The 22,166-nt window shown below is 34.3% G+C and overlaps 2 protein-coding genes across 5 annotated transcripts in view; one reads left to right on the top strand and one right to left on the bottom strand.

The window, feature by feature from the left end:
• Window positions 1-2,447: 2,447 nt before the first annotated feature.
• Window positions 2,448-4,937, top strand: LOC125196881 (axial regulator YABBY 5-like). The gene is made up of 7 exons (XM_048095541.1): window positions 2,448-2,681; window positions 3,220-3,348; window positions 3,849-3,963; window positions 4,076-4,124; window positions 4,250-4,325; window positions 4,389-4,457; window positions 4,719-4,937. The coding sequence occupies exons 1-7, from the start codon at window positions 2,619-2,621 to the stop codon at window positions 4,764-4,766; spliced, it is 549 nt and encodes a 182-aa protein (XP_047951498.1). The 5' UTR covers window positions 2,448-2,618; the 3' UTR covers window positions 4,767-4,937.
• A 13,096-nt stretch (window positions 4,938-18,033) lies between these two features.
• Window positions 18,034-22,166, bottom strand: part of LOC125196315 (nuclear pore complex protein NUP1) — a 4,460-nt gene continuing 327 nt past the window's right edge. The window contains exons 1-8 of one of the 4 annotated variants that reach the window (XM_048094782.1): window positions 21,772-21,902; window positions 21,530-21,627; window positions 20,265-20,457; window positions 19,711-20,022; window positions 19,557-19,628; window positions 19,196-19,391; window positions 18,693-19,132; window positions 18,034-18,596 (exon numbers count right to left, since the gene is read on the bottom strand). In XM_048094782.1, coding sequence (XP_047950739.1) covers window positions 18,102-18,596; window positions 18,693-19,132; window positions 19,196-19,391; window positions 19,557-19,628; window positions 19,711-20,022; window positions 20,265-20,457; window positions 21,530-21,627; window positions 21,772-21,795 — 1,830 coding nt within the window. In that variant the 5' untranslated portion in view covers window positions 21,796-21,902 and the 3' untranslated portion in view covers window positions 18,034-18,101. Of the gene's footprint in view, window positions 18,597-18,692; window positions 19,392-19,556; window positions 19,629-19,710; window positions 20,023-20,264; window positions 20,458-21,529; window positions 21,628-21,697; window positions 21,903-22,166 lie in introns of those variants that run through there. The other 3 variants (XM_048094779.1, XM_048094781.1, XM_048094780.1) reach the window with 3 other exon arrangements.

The following is a 22,166-nucleotide window of genomic DNA, read 5'->3' on the forward strand; positions in this document are numbered from 1 at the left end:
CTTAATCATACTACATCAGTATAATAAAAATTAAGCAAACACGCCAACAATTCCTTATAATTTTTGTAGATTCCTTTATAGTTGCTTATTATTTCAAGAAGTCATACTTTTATAATATTAGATCTCATCAAATCCTTATTTAATTGTAGATATGGCAGAGGACAACCTTTTCTTCAGATTTAGGTTTTCTGGTACTATTTAATTAGGATATGACATGGAACTAAAAACGGGTCATAATGTGTTATTTTAAGTAACGGAATAATTGTATCTGCTAGATAAGGATATGATAAAATCAAATATAAAAATATGAGGACCTATTAAAATAAAATATATTGGTAGTATAAAGGATATAATGAAACAAAATTTAGAAGTATAAGGACTTTAATTTGGACTTTTTTCCTATGAACTATACACCAATTTCATTCTATTCAAATGAAAAAAAAAATCGTAAGGTAACCACATTGATTTATATAAGTCAATATGGTAAAGAAGTAGCTTTATAAGGAAAATCTACACTCAATAACTGTATAATTAACAGGTTAACAACTAAGCTTCAAGTAACTAGTAATATGAGTTTATTATTTATACATTATAAACAAGATCTTTACATATTTTTAACGAAATGCATATATACGTACTGACGTATCTGTATGTTAACATGTTTGGTAAGGGTGATAACTTAACTTATTTAGGGATGGAAATCCATGAACAAAAATGTAGGGATGATAACTCATCTATGGATGGAAATCCATGAAAAAAAATGTCATTTTTGTTCATGGATTTCAATCCCTAGATGATTTATCACCCCTACCAAATATTCCATCATTCCCACGTAAGAAATGTCCAAAAAGCATAGGAAGTAGAAAATTAGAGAAGCCATTGACATATAATCTATTAGAATTATATGCGAGCAAGTTTCGAATAATGCTAGGAACTAGGAGTGCGCAAGAATAACCGAAATCCAAACATTGAAGTTGAACTAAACGGAAAATTAAAATTTAATTTATTTGATTTCGAATTTTGGTTACGTTTGGCCGTTTGGGTTACATTTTGGTGAATATTGGTCACTATACCGTTTTATTTTGAAACTCAAATTCGTGGACGCCGCCATGTTTGGTTGATTTTAATGAATTATGTGATATTTAGATATTTGATAAGTGCTGCAAGTTCTAGAAGAATGAATTTGCGATTTTGGATTTTTTTTCAAATTTTTTTTTGGATATTTTTGCAATTCCAGAGTAGTTTGATTTGAGATAAAAACGAATCGAAATCTTTATGCTTAACCTACTAGAAACCACCCATGCACATTCCAGGGGAATTATACCATATATACTTATAAAATGTTTCATCATTTAATGTTTTAAATTGGTACTCCCTCCGTTCCACAAAAGATGTCACACTTTCCTTTTTAGTTTATCCCACAAAAGATGTCACATTTCCTTTTTTAGAAAAAGTTCTCTCTCCCATGAATATAAAAATTATATTTTCTCTCACCGTTTAACACACAAAATAAAACCTCAAAAAATCTCGTGTCGTCCCACAAGTGTGACATCTTTTGTGGGACGAAGGGAGTACAATTTTTTAAAATTTTACATAAACCGCTAGTACAAAAAGTTTTATTAGTGTTTCAAGTTAATACATTCATATGCAAAATATTCCCTCTGTCCAAGTGATTGATTTCTTTTTTACTGCTATTTTGAGAACATAATAATAAATAAATAGCTAAAATTGAGAGAAAGTAAAGTAAAATATGAAATAATGTAGAAGAAAGTTTTATCTACATTATTCTCTTTTACTCTCTTCACTTTAACTATTATTATCACTTGAGATAGGACAGAGGGAGTAGTAAACAAGAAAGAATGACTAATTTGAAATAAAAATAATTTTTTTTTGTATAATTTATATACATTTAAAACTTTTTATTTCAACTAAAAACATTGATGAAATATTTTATATGTGTGGTATAATTACGCCACACACTCCAGTGGATGTACACAGTACACCCGATTGAATTAAATTCAAATTATGTTAAATAAGCAATGCCAAACTATTGTTTTAACTATGTAAATTCTTTACATTTTCGATTTTTCATACTATAATTAGAAGTGGCAAAAAAAAGTAAAACCTGACATTAACTTGGTATACGAGTTTTAACAGCAATGGAGACAGTTGGGGGAGATTAGCAAAGTTTAATTTAGAAATGTTACTATAAGTTATCAAAGTGTTTGGATAATAAAGTTGATAAAATAGAGAATTATAAGTAGAGAGAAATGAGAGAAATAAGAAAGCATTAAAATCAAGAAAGAAAAGATTGAATGAATAATGGAAAATAGCGCCCCCCTCGTCCGCGGTAGTGAAAGAGAGAGGTCAAAAAACATGAAGTATTTGTGAGGAAATAATTGCAACAATAACGCCCCACCTCCCCACATGTACTGTTTTTTGATGCTTCCTTCTTCTCCACCCAAATGCCCTAGCCAGCTACTTTCATTTTCTCAGCTGCCTTGCTAGCTAAAACCTTGTTTCTTTTCAATTCTCCTCTTTAAATATATCTGCACATCTATGCATAACTCACTTGATTAATTAGCTATCCTCTAGAGAGAGAGAGAATTAGAGAGAGAATGGAGATGGTGGGCGATCAAATGTGTTACATCCCTTGCAACTTCTGCAGTATTATCCTTGCGGTAGAAAAACCAAAAAACATTCTCTACTTTAAGATCTGCTTTTCCTATGTGATTGATTGATTGTGTGCTCATCGATATCCGAGTTCTTTTTTCATCAGTTTTGACATATTTCACTTGTTTTCTTTCTTTAAAGAAAGAACGACTAAAGCTGCCTCCCTTGATTCAGAAATCAGGGTTTTTTTTGGTGCAATACAATCTCTCATGTCTACATCCTCAATTAAAGCTTCACTTTTTTCCTTCTTTTCACACCCCAAATATTTTATTCAAATAAAATTCATCATGATTCATCAGCAGCCTATGATCACAGCAAAATATTAATTTAATTGATTTATTCTAGCAAAAAAAGTTGTTCTAATTAAGCTGATGAAGACATCTCCTTATCAGTGGATTTCCTATCTCCATCTTTTTCAAACCCTTGCTGCTGCTTTCTCATCATTAAATATATTCTAGGTTTTTCTTTGCAAACACACTTTTGCTTTCTTCTTCTTCCTGTTTAATTAGGGATCTGATGTTTTTTTTTTATAATTAAAATGTGCAGGTGAGTGTTCCATGCAAGAGCCTGTTTGATGTAGTGACCGTACGGTGCGGCCACTGCTCCAATCTTTTAGCTGTAAACATGGCTGCTTCCTTCCACAGTCTTCATCAGCCCCCCTCCAACGATGCTCAGGTCTCTCTCTCTCTTTCTCTCTCTAAACAAAATTTTCACCTCAATTTGTGGGAGGATCCAAATTTCTCAAATTAGGGTTTTCTGATTTTGCTTCTTTTGAGGGCTCTAGCTAGCTAGCTAGCTAGATTCCTAACAGCCGCCACCATCCATGTACCAAATCAATGCCTTTTCTACTGAATTGATGTATTTTTTTCAACATTATCTACATATGTGGGTGTAAAAGAAACAAAGGGGAGAGAGACCTTGAGGTATTTGGGTGCTCAGGAAACTGTCTCCTGCAATGGAAACACACATTTTTTTCATTTACTAATTTTTTTAATCTAATACGGCTGCAATTTCACTTTTTCTTTTCTAACTGAATCAGTCACTTCAATGTCATAAGTTTATTCCTTTTCCCTTTTTTCTGAGTTCGTTATAAAATTAATTGATAGGTCAAATTTGTTTTGTAAGTATTCCCCAAGATTTAGGTGATAATTAAATTTATTTATTTATAAAATCAGGGTTCATCTGAGTACAGAGTGGATCCAGGAGGATCCTCTTCCAAATGGAACCATAGGATTCCAATCCAGCCTTCAAGCTTTATCACCAAACCAAATCACAAGACCGTTAACCGTCGTAAGTATTTTTATTTTTTTTAATTTCCCACTCTTAATATTAATTTTTCACTCACATTTTTTTCCCTATGTATTGCAATTCCAAAAAATGATTAATTCATTTATCGTTACAGCCCCAGAGAAGCGGCAGCGCGTTCCGTCTGCATATAATCAGTTCATTAAGTAATGATCAGATATTTAATTCTTATCTTCCTCAATTAATTTCATTCACTTATCGGTTATGAATTATTAGTAAAAAATGTTTAATTAAGTGGGATTTATTGTTGTGTATGTCCCTAAATTTGAAGAGAGGAGATTCAAAGAATCAAGGCGAATAACCCTGATATCAGCCACAGGGAAGCTTTCAGCACTGCTGCCAAAAATGTAAGTGTAATAATTTAATCCTCTATTTAATTTCCTGTATTTTTAATTTATTTTATTTTACAGTGGGCACACTTTCCTCACATCCATTGTGGACTCATGCTGGAAACCAATAACCAAGACAAATTTGATGAGGTAGTATATCAATTATTAACCCTTTATAATGTCTTTCATCTAAGTATTAGTTATGGAAGTTAATATTTTATTATTACAATACTAATGTCTATACTTTTAGACCTAATCGGATATGTTTTGTCTCACATAGTAAATTAATTACTTCACCAACAAATATGTGTACATTTATGGAGGGCTTTAGAAGTGTGGAGTTTGATATTCATAAATGGGGATATATAATTGCATAAATGTGTAACAATGTTGGATGTTTCACTTGGACAGAACTCTGACAAGCATGAAATGAGAAGGTCTGCTGTTCTGAACAAATGATCGTTAGCTGGCGTCAAGTGATCATCCAATCCATATATATGTCCTCATGATCATGCATATTATTTTTATTTCTTGCATTATTTACTTTGAATTTATGCTTGTGGCTACCTACTTCTGTTGATGTTTTTCATCCATGTTTTGTTTTTGAATGAAATTTGTGGTTTATTTGCATTAGGAGTATATTATTTTGCTTGGATATATTTGTCTGGACAGTACTTAATATTTCAAAATACTTCTTTAATCACGTCGAATATAAGCAGCTACATATAATTTGTAGTACTTCCAATGTCCCACTATAAGTGAGACGTATTTCTTTTAGGCCGTCCCACTATAAGTGAAATAATTTTTTATGCAAAAAGCAACACCATATCTCTCTTAATTTATCCCCTCTTCTATTTTTTCTCTCTATTTTTTTCTTCCTCCTACTTTATTCTCTTTTCCATTAACCACTAAATACCACTACCTATAAATATGTGTCTAAAAAAATGTGTCATATGTAATAGGACGGAGGAATTACTTAGATATAAAGATATTGATGATACATGATGTGATTTTTATATAGATAAGTGTTACAGATGGACATTAGATTGGTGGAGTGAAGTTTTGGGGTTCATATCCCCAAAATACACCCTGCCTCCGTTCGTTTCAAGTGAGACACTTTTTGGATACAAAATTTAAGAAAATTGATGTTTAGTATGTTAATGTGGAGAAAGAATATAGTAAAAGAGACAAAAATTAGTACGATTTATTGATTTTGCTAAAAAAATGAAATATGTCACTTTAGTTGGGACGACTCAAAATAGAATGTAAATTACTTATCATGGGATGAAGAGAGTACTTAAAATTGCATTGTATTATAAAAGAGTTCATGTTATATATGCATATAATTACTCATTCCGTCCCACAATAGGAGCCACATTTGGTGTGAGCACAGGTTTTAAGAAATGTAAAAAATAGTGGGTTGGAAGAATTAGGAACAGTGAGTTGACAAAATTAGTAGAATAGGAGGTCTATTTTTTTATAGTATTAGTTTATAATAGAGTGTGACTGAAGTGAGTTGGTGGAATGTTGAACCTACTTACTTTTGGGGTTTGCACGGCGGAAATTGCAAATTAAATAAATTCACATATTATAATCTATTTAGGTGATTATGAGGATCAATTCAATTTCATGCTGCAACACATATAAACATTCTATTGCGCAAATAATCACATAATTTAACATTAAATTATGTATTGAATCTTACAAATGTGATTTTCCAAATAATCAAAGTGGCTTGCTACTTCTCCACGTGTAAATCTTGAAGCTTTATTGCAAAACCAAAGATCTTCTAACCTCTGAACCAATTCTAGATCTAACTTCCTTGTGGGATGAATCTATTAGAAATTATAAGGATCTTGAAGGAGAAGACAAAGGAAACCAATTGCACACACTTGCAATTTTTGAAAACTCCTATCAGTGAGGAGATCGAAATTTGCTAGTTTGGAGGCTAGGTTTAGTGTATTGTGTATTGTAGTATGTCTCACCTCCTTCATCCCTATTTATAGAGTTCGTGATGGGCTAGGTTAGGTATCTATGGAGCTTGGATTGAGCCTTCCCTATTGGACCTTCTTTACTAATTAACTCCTCTGTCCCCAAAGAGTATGAACTATTTCCTTTTTCGTCCATCCCTACAGAGTATGAACTTTCTAATTTTGAAATATTCAAACAACATACTACCCCTACACATCATTTTATTTACAACTTATACCATTATAATAATATGGACCCCACTCTCCACTAACATTATTTCCACTACCCTTTCTCTCTCTCTCCCTAACTTTTCCCCTTATTTATTAAAACACGTGCCGAACCCAAAGTTCATACTCTTTGGAGACGGAGGGAGTAAATTATAACTCATAATTTAACATAACGCCACTATAGAAGAAATACTGATCGCCCATCCAATCTGTAATTACAAACAATCTAGGTTAACCTCTTTAATATATTATTTCCTTTGTTTAAGACTTTCCATATCCATTAATTAATTTGTAGTCTACTATCGACTTTAAATTAATTAATATATTTTTATCTCCAAGAGTTTGTCTAGTACGAGATGTATATTAAATAATATACTTTGCTTTACTATTATTCTTGGATTAAATCCAAACCGGCCGGATTTCCGAATACCTCTTGGGGATATAGTCAAACCGCGAAAGCACACGATTTAATGTAATAATAAAACTGACATTGTACTAATTATTAAATACTACTACCCAAGATATCAGGTGTATTAGGTCGCGAAAAACCCGAACCTACGGATAAGTCAAAACAGCGTATGAATAATAACGTATCTCTTATATTATAACTGTAACAACCCGCCCTCCTAGGGTACAATAAATGTGGCGGCTGCTACCGAAACAGACTCCAAAGAAGTAAATGTAGGCTATGGTTTCATTCAAAGAGTGTTGACCAAAAGATTTGAAAGAAGTATAAGAGTATTTAAAGCAATAACTTAACCTAGGAATTTGAAAGAAGAAGGAAGGTATTATAAATAACGATCAAAATATCTGAAGAGCACGACGTAATAGCCAAGACAAAATCACAAGAAAAGGCTAAGGTCTCAAACTGAAGGCAAGGTGCCAATATTCCAAAAAAAACAAATTCCAAAGTGTATCAAAATTCAGCGGAAGACGACCATGAGAAAGAATAGCTATGTATGAAGACACAACTATGCTTGAAGTTCATAACCACCATCTTAATTAATTAACAAGCTCAACACCCGCCACCACTCGCCATCGTTCAACCTGCACATAAGGAAAACACATGCAGGGCTGAGTATTTTGAAATACTCAGTGTGCTCATTGCCAAAACGTTTTATTAGTTATGCCACCCTTACCAAGTGAACTCGAGTTTTAAGCAGTTATAAAAGAAATATCACGAGTATCACAAAATATATTTTCATAGACTGGCCAGTCAAAATAATCCCCCATTTTCTCATCAAAATAACAATCACAACATTCCATGGTGCGACGAAAGTGTGGCCACACTTTTCGCCCACGAGATCGGCCGACTAGCAAGGACGGCTCCCGATCCCATCGTGTACACAGCCTGGTAGAGCTTGCGGCCCATACTCAGACCCGAATTCGTATAAGCATATCCAACATCACATTAAAACAAACATAGGCATGGCATAACAGTTAAACCACCCTTATAACACCAAACAACATTTTGATAAAATAAAAGAGAGTTTTTAGAGTAAAGCCCACCTCGACTGCTTAGTTTTCAAGTAGTTTCGCTTTTCCGTTATCCGGCTTCGCAACCAAAGTTTCACCTTTTAATCACATAGGCACATATCACAAATTAGGTTCAATACTACTCTTACTCATGCATGTCTCAATACTTCTTTTCCCTTTTCCATTGATTTATCTTATCATTACTAATTAATCAAGATCATGTTTATCTCACAAGATTATTTAGCCATCAAACACACACTACACAAACACTACACACACACACGCGCGTCGCACACACACACACACGCCACACACACATACACGACACACACACATACATATTCCCACATCCCTTTTTATCCCTCTTTCACTCAACCAAGATGCATGAGGGTTCAAGAAGACCGATTAATCGGTTAGAAGAAGAAGAAGAAGAAGAAGAAGAAGAAGAAGAACTCATAAACAAAATACCTTTTTAGAGAAAAACAATCGGTAGAAACAAAGTAGAGACTTGGTTCTTCAAGAACCTTGGCGTTCAAACTCTAAATTCTTCTCAAAGGATGACAAAATATTGGTGTGTGGAAGAAGAAAATTTGAGAGAGAGAGGAATGGTGGGGGACGAAAATTTGGGGTCTAGGGTTGGGGTCTTCTCTTATTTATAGTGCTCAACAAGATCTTTAGGTAATTAGAATAGAATATTTGGTAAGATTTTATTCTACACAATAAATAAAATAATATTGTGAAGTAGGGAAGAAGAATTAACAAAAATAGATCCTAGGGCAAAATCTCATGATTTTCGAAAATTAGGCTCCCAAAATAGCCAAGGTTTTGTTTTGGTATATTTTACGGAGTAGAATAAAATATCACGGAACAAAATAAAAATAAGGATTCTCCCAATTTGGGATGGAAATAGGCGTCCCCATGCCTATTTAAATAAGGCATGGAATTTTAATATTGCCTAGAATAAGGTAAGGCAAGATCTCTTGAAGTATGGAAAGATTTGGTAGAATAATTAAATTCTAGGTATGGAAGGAAATCAAGTAAGGAGTCAAATAAAATAAAATAATTCTTTCCTTCCCAAATATAGTGATTTTTGAAAATCACTAATAAATAAAAGGGGGTTTTCGATTTTCTCTAGAGATAAGGAATAATTGGGTCTTGGATTTAATTTGGATAAATATCCCAAGAATTAAATTAAATCCGAAAAAAATAGAATTTCTTCTTCAAAAAATCAAGGGGGTCGAAAACACAAGAATTTGGGTGGCAAGTATTTATGGAAATTTTTCTCTAATATTCCCACACACCCTTAGACAATTAATTTACCACATAAATCTCATAATTTAATAAATCACATGCCACATCATAAAATTAATAAGTTTGACTTTTCAAACTTTCAACGCAAATCCCTAGACTCAACTCGGCCATAGCATCACATGCAATAAATGCATTCACGACTCCACGTCATCACTAATAAATTCTAGGGCTCTAAAATTAGGGTTCTAAATTCCAAGATGTTACAATAACAATGATTAATAAATATTAATCCAAGACATCGTCTTTCAGTAGATTGCAATACAGACGTGTTTATACTTTAGATCCTTTCAATGCTATACCACACCAATGTCTCTAGTCATTCACAATATAAAGATGACTTTTAGATGGAAAATGCAACCTTTCGCGATAGGTAGCCAAAGACTATCAAAGTTGTGAAAAAGTTTTACTTCTACAAGGTTCCGACTGAGTCACCTACTGTAATGACATGTTCCACGACCCAACCTTCAGTGTAAAAGACTCAGACTGATTTACTTACCGGCGTTTAAATTGAATATAATTAAAACAGTCAATGCTTATTAAAGTAAAATACACAACATGAAGAAAACATTTATTATTCTCATAAAAGGAGAGTAAAATACAATATACAAACAATTTATAATGAACTCGAAAATGCTTTTTAGTATATATGTTCCAACACTTAACATTTATGATAAAAGTGAAATGTGACTCTTATTGTAGGACAGACTGAAATAGTGAAATGTGACTCTTATTGTGGGACGAATGAAAATATTCTAATATGAATTTTAGACGCAGTGAATCCAAAACCATAGAAGACCATGCAATTAGTTTATTTCAGAACAAAAAAATTTGTAGTAAAAATATATCTGAATAATCTATTGTGAAATGTTCCAGAGCCGGTATCATATTATTAAGCCAATGAGCTTCAAGCAACACAAAATTTTATTTTACGCGAGTGGAAGAAGCACGACTATCGCACATGAATGAATGCAATGATATATCTCTACTACGGACTTGTTGTTAGAAATGCAATACCAAATGTAGGGTCGGGTAAATATACCGAAAAAATGGTATATCGATCGTATTGTATTGAAAAATGTCAAAAAATATCGAATTTTCGGTATACCAAAATTTTTGGTACGATACAACACCGTATCGTAAGTTTTCGATACGATAACGATATGGATTTTCTTATACCGCGGTATACCATTTTATATCGAATATACTATATATATATCGATATTATTGGTATATCGAAATATATCGAAAATCAATACGTATTGAATTATCGATACATACCATTTATACAGCTTATAATAATAATATAATTTTTTTAAAATTAAAAGTTCAAAATCATAAGTAGATATCTATTTAATTTATTTATATATTCAAAAAATATTTATTGGAAACCCTAAAATCATAAATAGATTTCCATTTAATTTCGATATACCGTTCAGAACGGTATACCAAAGTTCGGTACGATATACCGAAATTTCGATACGACAACGGTATAGATATTATCCATACCGAAATTTCGGTATACCGAAATCCGGTATACCAAACTTTCGATACGGTAATGATATGAAATTCTATAATTTCGATATTTTCGATTCGATAACGATACAAAATTTTCAGTACAATATACCGTATCGACCCAGTCCTAACCAAATGGTACGTATTAGTTTTTCGTTTGTAGTTTTAGATAGTTATTCACATTTTATTATTGTTAATTTTTTACTTACTATGCTTTTTCAGATTTTGGCATACTCATTGGAGTTCCGATCTCATTGCAATAAGTGTTAGATTGTGCAAAAGAAGTGATGGATAACCTAAGTTTATTTGGGAAACCGATTAGGAAAAATATCATTCCGAAGATTCTCTTTGGTAGGAAGGAGATTCTTGGTGCTTATACAATCGATGGAATACAACTGAAATTTACACGGATTTTGATAGATAATGAAAGTGAAGCTAAACTGCAAGCGATTAGTTCAAAACCATTTTCAGGACAACCCGAGAAAGTAAACCTTCTACTGATTTTACCATCAGCAGAACATGTATGTACTTAGTTTTCAAATTTCATATACTAAGAATATTTACATTAATTTATATTGGTTTCTAAAGCCCCGACCTCATGGATCAGAAGAAGGCTTCTAAAGCCCTGATCTCATTTCCCGCAGCCACCGGCAAAAAGCTCAATGCCAACGCTCCCAAATTCTTCCCCGCACTTCCCCTGCTTCCTCCTCCACCGCCGCACAACCTCCACGGCCCATGCTGCATCAACCTATATACACATACACGAGATGACCCTCTTTTGTGGCGCCTCTGACACCACTCTTCCATGTGAATCAGGTTAGTTTTATATGAGTTTTTTTATTTCGAATGTTCGTTGTGGTTGCAATTTAAAGTTGATTATGATTATTTATTATTTCTCTTTTAGTTCAGTACTGAACTTGCTAGAACTTACATATAATTATGTAGAAAGGGTTCTAAATGTTCTAACCCGATGACTCTGAAAATGTTACTGTATGAAAAAAACTTGAAATTTGCACGATGCTTGTAATATTGACTGGGGAAGTAAACTTGAAATTTGCACGACGCTTTTAAAACTTGAAATTTGCACGACGCTTATAAAACTTGAAATTCGCACGATACTTGTAAAACTTGAAATTTGCATGATGATTATGAATGAAAAATCCCATATTAGGTAAATATAAAATTGACGGCTTTTTCAATAGTTATTTATACTGCCTCTGTACTATTACATATGACACATTTCTTATGGGCACACGTTTTTATATAGTGGTGTTTCGTAGTTAAATGAAGAGAGCATATAGTAGGAATAAGAAAAAGTAGAGAGAAAAAGTAAAAGAGAGACAAAGTGTTGTTTTTTTTTCCACAAAAGGAAATGTCTCACTTATATTAATATGATCCTAAAAAGAATACGTCTCACTTATGGTGCGATGGAGGGAGTATTATCAAATAATTAATTAAGTGTCAAATTGGATGTCAAACGTAAAGAAATAATATACAATAGTTGTACCTCGGACCAACCCATTGGGCCAAAATTTTATATTCACGAAATTTTCTCAAACGCTAAAGTTGTTTGGTTCTCCAAACGTGATTATGCGGATCCCGAATTTTGAAAGAAAGCTGAAGAGCGACATGGCCGATTGTGGGAGGTTGATGGAGTATTCTTATTTTTATCATTAGATATCTATGTTTAACATAATTCTTTTTAGATGTTTCAACACTACAAAGATGAAATACTAAACTATTGGCCAAGTTTGAAAGATCCAAAGTGTCCAGAGGCTGCGAAAGAGTTTTGTTTTTGTACGAATGGAACAAACACAGGCTTTGCACCGGTATGAGTGCACAGATGTATCTCTTCTAGGCACTTGCCACTAGAGATGCAATAACACATGGTAAGTATTTTTATTTGTTGTTTTAGATTGTTATTCACAATTTATTATAGATAGTTTTTAGTTTTGTTTTTCAGATTTTGGCATACCCATTGGAGTTCCAATCCCGTTGGAAGAAGCGTTAGATTGCATAAGACGAGTGATGCGTGAGCTAAGGTTATTTGGGAAACTAATGACATAAATCCGGAGATACACATTGTAATTGGTATGATTAATAATGCTCATACAATCAATGACATACGACTGGAGTTTACACGGCTTTTGATGTATAATGGAAGTAAAGCAATATTTAGATATACTGGTCCAAAACCGAATGAATTTTCCAAAGCAACCATAGGTGGACACACTTTAGTGATTTTACCATTAAATTAAAGAACCGGCATGTATTTAGTTTAATGGAATTTCGAGCATCCACAATAGGACTAGAAATAGCCTAGCCAAAAACTCCTCCTACCACATCATCATGCCCTTCTCACAACCTAGCCACTGCCCTAGCCAAGTAACAACCTAGAATAGTTGTTGGTTCGTGAAGACGGACACCTGTGTTTTGTGAAGTTGATGTCATTATGATCTTGTCATCCATCTAATTAAAACTTTTTTTAAGAAACCTTTCGTGTTGTATGCATTGTGATGATATCCAAAGTAAAAATCCATAATCTTGTACATGTATTGGCCAAACTTTCCACTTGATTCTGCTAGCTTATCTCAATCAGCAACTGGAAAACAAAAGTCGAGACAAAAATTTCTTGATTAGAAAATACACATTTAACAGGAAATGTTGTAATAATATCTACATGCTACAAGTCTGTGAAACAAGTTTGTTCTTCAAAAGGTACTTTTATAAAAAAAAATTTAAGAAACCAAACCAAAATAAAGAAAAGAAGGTGACATATTAGAATTTGACACAAACCAATGACAATAATATGCACCGAGATCATTACTTCCAATGTAAAGGAGGAGAGGGATTAGAAATAGGTCTTTCTCTCCTTTCTTCATATTAAAATATTCAACAACTTTTTTCCTCTTTACTTAGGACATCCACATCCCTATCTCTTATCCATCTCTTAACCATCTCATCTCTTCACTATTCATGGGCCCCACTGTACTTTTCACCCCATCTCTTAACTAAGAGACAACATATGCATCCCCTATCTCTTAACCATCTCATCCCTTAACTATTCATTCAATTTCATTTTTTATTTTTATTTCCAAAAAATTCAATTAATAAAAACACACTTTATTAAATTAAAAAAAAATTACAATTTAAAATCCTAAAAAAATAAAAAAGACATAATTTAAAATACTAGAAATTAAAAATTGTACACTTAAATTCAAAATCTCAAAATGAGGCAAAGAAGCAGAAGAAGGAGTTCTCTAGTGACGATCATCTAACAGTTGCCAAATTTTGTCCAAATATGCTCCATTAGATCCTCCTAGAGTTGGGCGTGGGCGGTAGAATCACGTGTCCTTGCCCGAACATACAACCGCTCTTGCAAAGACGGATGCACTCCACTTCGAGGCGGAATACTTGCGGTAGAGCTTTCGGGGTTTCAGGGTCGAACCAATTTCCCGCCTCAGGTCTTTCGTCGGCGAAAATCATGTTGTGCAAGATTATGCACGTATACATGATGTCGGCCATATTCTCCATAAACCACGTACGAGCCGGGGCTTTGATAATGTTGAATCGAGTTTGGAGAACCCCGAAAGTTCTCTCCACATCCTTGCGAGCAGCCTCTTGCTTCTGCGCAAAAAGAGCCTGTTTTCGTTCGTCGGTCTGTTAAATGTCTTTACGAAGGTTGGCCACTTTGAATAGATGTCGTCGGCAAGATAGTACCCCATTTAAAATATTCTCGCAGTTGTCTATACTTGTTGAATTTCAGAAGCGTGGATTGCCTCATGCTCATATCCTGCTTTTTCTAAGCAATGAGGACAAACAACCTCATCCTCGGCGCATTGATGAGATTATTTTTGCTGAACTTTCCGATCCAGTAACCGATCCCCTATATTATGATAATGTCAAAGAATTCATGATGCATGGGCCATGTGGTGTTATTCGAAAATCTTCTCCGGGCATGGTTAATGGTCGATGTTCCAAATATTTTCCAAAGAAATATATTGCTTCCACATCGTTTCACGATGACGGTTATCCTGTTTACACACGTAGTGATAATGGTCGTGTTGTTTTGAAGGATGGTGTGCCATTAGATAATAGATATGTTGTTCCTCACAATCGGTTTCTCCTAATGAAATATCGTGGTCATATCAACGTTGAGTGGTGCAATCAATCACAATCTATCAAATATTTATTTAAATACATAAATAATGGTTATGATCGTGTGACAACATCCTTTTTTCAATCTGGTGCCGAGGGTGCTGGATAAAATATGGATGAAGTCAGTTTGTATTACGATTGCAGATATATATTGTCATGTGAAGCTGCTTGGAGAATACTTGGATTTGAGATTCTATATGAGGATCCTTCTGTTAAAAGATTGAGTTTTCATCTTCCAAATGAGCAACATGTTATTTTTGAGGAATCTGAGGATTTGGATGCTGTTTTGAATCGTAAAACAATTGATGAAAGCAAGTTTTTGGCATGAATGCTAGCAAATAAGACATATCCTGGAGGTAGAGATCTTACTTATGGTGAATATCCAGCCAAATTTGTTTGGAAAACGGATCATTGGCAGCCTAGACAACAACGATTTTCTATTGGGAGGCTGTTTTATGTTGCTCCTGGTTCTGGTGATCTGTATTACTTGAGGTGTTTGTTGAATATTGTCAAGGGAGCTACATCATTTGAAGACATTAGATTTGTAAATGGTGTTCAATATGATTCATTTCGGGATGCTTACTTAGCGGACAGAGAATGATATTTTTCTCGATATTGTATTTATATTTATTTTAAATTACTTATTAATTGTCGTCATTATTGAAAATCCTATGACCCGTGCATAGCACGGGTGTTAACACTAGTTCTCATAAAAGGAGAGTAAAATACAATATACAAGCAATTTATCAAATTTATAATAAACTCGAAAAATGCTTTTTAGTTACATGTTCCAACACTTACCATTTATGATAAAAGTGAAATGTGACTTATTGTGGGACGGACTGAAATAGTAAAATGTGACTCTTGTTGTGGGACGAGTGGAATATATTCTTTAATATGAATTTTAGACGTAGTGAATCCAAAACTATAGAAGACCATGCAATTAGTTTATTGCATAACAAAAAAATTTGTAGTCAAAATATATCTGAATAATCTATTGTGAAATGTTCCAGCGCCAGTATCATATTATTAAGCTTCTCCTAATTAGTTGATGATATTGGTGTCATTACAACACTAATTTGGAATGAGATATAATGCAAAACATGTCACAAAAATGATCGAACTGATAACAAATACATGAAACATTAATTTCTTGAATTCGAAATGTATTAATGATGATCAAAATTGATTGTAAATAACTAAAGCCCTATTTATAAGTGGTTTGGAAACCCTAAAAACTCTAAAGGAAATTAAATGTAATTATAGAAATTATAAAAAAATCGAAGAAAAAATAAAATGATGATTTAGCCCTTTAAGCGAGGTCAGATGCCTGGCTCACAAGTGTCGTACAAATTGCATCTCATTCCAGCACATTTGACACCTTCGATGATTTTAGCGTCAACTGATGAAACTGCATCATACTTTTTCTTCGTGGAAAAGACTCGAATTTAAGTGTGCTTCGCCTGCCTCATTGTCATCGTCCTCTTCGTATGAAGATATCATCATTGAATGTAGCCAGCACATTGTACTTCTCAAGCAAGTCCAACTTGTATGCATGCACAGAAAGGACCATCTGCATGCGGCCCCCAACACCCGTTCCATAAATAATTCTACACTAAATCTCCTTCTTGAAACACCACCATCTTCCATCACTTATCAGCTTACAACTTATACATATCATTCTATTGGATAATGCAACGTCTCACTTGCTCATGCATTTCCAGAATCTTCCTAGCTTGCTCCTCCGCATTAGCGCTACCCGATATGTAATAAGAATATGTGCCAAATTAGATTGCACCCACAGACAGGGGCGAAGCCACCTTATAACAATGTGGGGCAAATGCCCCTTCTCAAATGCTCAAAATTTCCTCGTATATAATTTTGCCCCCTTATATCTATAATCCTGGCTCCGCCCCTGCCCACAGACAATCTGGAAATGATTCCTTCCGGTTGTTTTATTCGTTGACTAATTAACAAATTCTTCTTGCGCCAACACTAAATCTCACTGCCTTGGACTATCACCAACCAAACTGCATAGTAAATTTCTCAAACTTCGATTGACAACTTATATTTGCATCTCTGTCTGTGGGTGATATATATATATATATACACAACTGAACTGAAGGTGTGATCTCATCATCCCCAGCAAAGTATGCCAAAAAATGTCACAAATTTCACATCATGATCAGAAGCAATTGATTTATAAATACCCTGGAGTTTACAATCTCTCTAAAGTACAGTTGCACAACTTGACTTGCATTAAACATCTTTTTGCAAGGAACAAAATGATTCATTTTCGAGAATTGATCCACCACGACCATGATCGATTCTTTTTATTCGCTGTGTGCGTTGTAATCAAAAACAAAATCCAAATATGTCTTTCCACCGAACACTGGGAAATGGCGAGAGCGTGTATAACCCCACATTAATATGACGGGTTTTTGCTACATGACATATTTCACACATGCCATAACCTAGCAACATCATGCATCCCACTGACATTGTGTCACACTAAAACAAGTTAAAAAAACCTCCAAATTAAAAGTTTAGTATCTTTTTCATCAATACTTGAATACTCTTAGTCGAGCTTTTACAATCGCGAGTTTAAATTATTAGCACATTACAAACATTGTACATTTCAATATAGACTTCACCGAAATTAAATTTAACACACACACAAATGATACTAATTGTAATGTAAACCAAACACACACTGATATTCATCCAAAAAAATGCAAGTGGATGCCATAATCCAAACAAAATGATATTCATTGTAACTAAAATTTAACAGGAGTATGCTGTAATTAATAAGTCTTGATTATAAATCAACAAATTTAAACTAATATATACACATATTTCAAGAAATAAGCACAAATGATGACAGAAACAAATAATTCGAGAAAATCAAGCAGAATACACAGCACAACTGATGAACTATGTCATTAGCAGAGCGTATCTGCTTATTACAGTTTTGCAAATTGCCCGTTGTATTATCAAACTTAACACATCCGATAGAAATAGAGAGAAAGAGAGTCTTTCTACGATGCTTGAACCAAAAAGAGAGGGAAAAATAGATCAATTATACCTATCCAAAATATAGAAAGGTCAAATCTTATATCTGAATATAAAGGCCTGCAGATTAATAACAAATGGAATCATCTTTAAAAGAGCTAAAACACAACCTACCCTTGTCCGATCCAAAACTAAATATAAGATCAGAATCATCTTGGTTTGATGCACTACTTGTCGTCGATGGAAACGAGAAAACTACACTTGGTGCTGACTTGTTAGAGCCAAAACCGTAAGAAGGAATACTAGGAGTATCGCTTGGTTGCGATGTTAAATTTGCTAAAGAAGATGGCATGATAGAAGGCGTTGGCGGTTCTGAGAGCACACCTGCAGAAGCAGAAACAGGGAAAGTGAACCCCAGTCCATTGTCCGAGGAAGCTGCACGTAGTATAGTCCTCTGGGTAAAAATTGACGGCAATGAAGGTTTCATCCCGTGACTTTTCAAAGCTTCTGCTTCAGTAGTTGTCTTTGCATCCTGTCCATTACTTAGAGGAGGAAGAGAAAACTTCGAACCTGTCTCGGTCTCTCTATCATTAGTCATGGTAAGAGCATTCTGCAACAAGGACTTAGGCAGGAAAACAGATTTAAATACCATTACCTGGAAATATGAAACAAGAACTTCTAGTGCATAGAGAAGCAACATAGGAAGAGAAGTACATACCTTATTCCAATTTCGGGGCTGAGGACCAGAAGTTCTTTTATGACCGAAAAGAGGAATTGTATCTGCACCTGGAGTGCTGTTCGAAGAGCCACCAAAAATTGAGCTAGAACCTTTAGTGATTCCAGTGGCTTCATCTCTTGCTTCATTCATTCCTTTGGCATGAGAATTTCCTAAAAAGTTAAACTTACTGCTACTTTTATTGAATTCCATAGGGAAATTTGGGCCAGAAATATCAGTATTCTTGTGGGAAACAGGGTCTTCAACATGTGCTGAGCTTCTATTTTCTACGTTACTGACATCAGTTGCATCAATAGAAGATCCCCATCCAGTCACCAACTTCAATTCAGCCTCCTTCTGCTTAGGGGTTGGCTTGTTTCTATCGAGAAATTCCAGTGCTTTCCTAGCTGCCTGACTAGCAGATAAGTTTGTGCTAGACATACCTACATCAGAGGGTTGTGAAACATTCTCCCCAGACAAGTATTTAGGTACACCGCTAGTTTCACCTGGTACAATATTCTTTTCTGCACTAGTTAAGAAACCTTCGAATTCTTGGGTTGTTGGGGCTTTAAGAGGAATTTCTTTAGGCGAATTCAGGAAAATGGATCCTCGTGGACGGATTTCAGAAGCAAATTTATTCCTCATACGACGAATAGGTCCCACTGAACCATAAGCATCAACCGTCTCACCCCTTGATTTCACCTGAAAGACATTTAAATTCATTATATGCTAAAACCACAAGTCCACCTCAATAAATCTGACCATGCAAACTGATCATAGGAAACAAGTACTCCTTTGGATCTATGGAATCATTGATGGGAAGTGCATAACTATGGAGCATGGAATTATTACAAAAGCGAATAATACCTGCTCATAGGGGGATTCCCGAGATTGTCGAAAGGGAGTTGATGTGTTTGCATACTCACTAGCAGCTTGTAACTGAATCACAAAAAATACACGGTTAAAACTTAAAATGAGTAACCCTGGTAATAACATATTCTGCCAGTGTAATGATGTCTACCTTGGTTTTGGACTTTGACAGTATGGTTCTTGAATAGGGGGTTCTAGGAAAATCTTGAAGCCTGCTCCTCCCCCTCTGACCCAGTGGTGTAGTAAGACCATGACGTGTGTGCACCACAGAGCCAGGCCAACATATGGATGGCTTAGGTGAAGGTGACGGAAAAGATAGTGGCTTTCTTGTAAACTCATTTGTTGGCTGTGCTCTTTCACTGTTAGATATGGAATTATGAAGATCTTGGCCTTCTTCAGTGGTACGACGAGACATGTATGCACGAGCAAGATCAATTGGGGAAGCACTTACACCAACAGGAACCTGTGCCATTTTTCGACAAAGCGGTATTTGTACTCATAAGAATAACTACATGAATGCATACAATACATTAAAAAAAAGCTGTATCAAATGTATTTGGACTCTACTGCATAATTTTATATAAAACTAATAAACATTATTCCCTAAAAGGTTTAAAAAGTTTCACCACATTTCAGGCCTGGCAGGTTTTAAATTGTACTGAAAGAAAGAAATTTCTGAATGATATACAGGAAATATGCACTCACATCTGACTTTTCACGAGAATAGCCAATCACAGTTCTCTCAGTATATCTCTGTCTCCCTTCAGAAGGTGTTATGAGTATTTCCGGCCTCCATGGAACAAGTTGACCATCTTCTTCAGCATTAATGTTCGATTTTTGCTCCTCCTCCTTGTCCACCCTTGAATTTAATATCTCCATCAAATGACTGATTTCCTCCCTGCAGTGTACCAGAAATCAGATGCAATTTCTGAGTTACTGAGAAGAAACTAACAAATATATTTCAAAATATAACTAGCAGTGACTACATACACTATAGTACATTTCAAGAAATTTAAACGGACACTGAGGGGAACTTGTTTATGAGAAGACATCCATGCTAGGCATCTAAGTTCCACCACCCACCAATCACAATTGTAAGTAAACTATAAAACTCACAGCCAGGTGGCAGAAACTCAGAACTGATCAAGATAAGCAAGATTGGGGAATAAGCTTCACAGTCATGACCACTACATCACTAGCATTTTCTATAATTACTAGTATGTCTGCTTTTGATGAATACCCAACGATTTATGTGACCAGACATGCATATTTCAGAAGATTTCAGATTGGTGCCTGTGTTTTGATGAGAGAGAAACAAGTTCAACTACATGAAACTAGAGTAATAGAGAGGAGTGTATAAAATGGGAAAAACACAGTGGATAGACTTGTTCTCCCAGTTGTTCCCTGTGCTGCTGCATTGGAGTCTGAAGATAAGACAAAAAGTGCGCCATGTATAATTCAAATGTGCAAAAACTGCATGCGCTGCACAAAACTGATATGAATGCTGTCTTTTTTTTACTACTTTCTTCATCATACATAATTATCTGAAGGATTGCTTTGATTAATCTATATTGAGTTAATCAAATAGTTCAATGCACATTAGATTGCTGGAAACCCTTCATTCTTAAAATAACACAAAATACACCATCAATGTGAAATAAAAACAAATACTATCATATACTACTATCTCGACACTAATACTTAGAAATCAAAAGGAATTTTTATAACAAAGATCAACAAGCAAGCTTAAACCTTATAAAAGACTTCGTTAACTCTCTTCTCGGTAAGCCCTAAAATCTTGCAGTTTGGTATAGTTCAGAAATTTCCTCATAGAAATAGTTGCATTCAAAATAATCAGTTGCTACGCATTCCTAGTGATATAACGAAAAATCAGTGGCTAAGTTAATCACCAAAAATCGAACTTCCAACATTAAAATTAGGGCAAAGCTCCGATATAACGAAAAAAATACCTAGTGAAAGTGTTGCCTTTAATCAGCTGCTCGATTCTGGCAAAATCGGAATCATACCGAATTCCATCCTTTTCTTGGGTAGATCTTAGCACCATAGACTGCACAAAATCATATAACATCACAAACAAATTCAAATTCATTCCAAAAAGAGTACACACTGATACAAACAAGCACTTGCAGAGTGGAAAAACCGAGAAAATCGAGGAGAATAATAAGGTGAATGCATCATTCAGAATCGGAACCTGAGTAGCGCCGGAAATATTCATGATTTTACAACTCAAAATTGAGAAGACAATAGTGAGCTGTATTATTTGTTATGGCGGCCGAATTGCAATTTTTTATTTACTGCCGATTTGAGTAATTTGGTTGCGATTTGAGTCTTGGCAGTTGGCCCACTAATTTTCCACATTTTATCAAATTACAAATACTGCTAAGATAGAGTAAAATATTGAAGATGCAAAGTGTAATTATAAAAAAAATATTACTCTTTTGAAATTGACTTGAAACTTGAAACTAGTGCTTCATTAAACTCAAAGAGTAAGTGCGAAATCAAAGACACTTTATTCTACATTATTTCTTTTTTTATTTCATTTTACTTTTATTTTAATTATTTACTACTATCATTTTTTCAAAAACA

The sequence above is a fragment of the Salvia hispanica genome, chromosome 6, assembly GCF_023119035.1.
Source record: "Salvia hispanica cultivar TCC Black 2014 chromosome 6, UniMelb_Shisp_WGS_1.0, whole genome shotgun sequence".
NCBI classification, from domain to species: Eukaryota; Viridiplantae; Streptophyta; class Magnoliopsida; order Lamiales; family Lamiaceae; genus Salvia; species Salvia hispanica.

Excerpts from the sequence above, each read along its gene's own strand:
- LOC125196881 (XM_048095541.1), top strand. The coding sequence starts at position 2,619 with ATGGAGATGGTGGGCGATCAAATGTGTTACATCCCTTGCAACTTCTGC. Across the intron at positions 3,964-4,075 it reads TCACAAGACCGTTAACCGTC|CCCCAGAGAAGCGGCAGCGC; the intron begins GTAAGTATTTTT and ends TTATCGTTACAG. Across the intron at positions 4,458-4,718 it reads ACCAAGACAAATTTGATGAG|AACTCTGACAAGCATGAAAT; the intron begins GTAGTATATCAA and ends TCACTTGGACAG.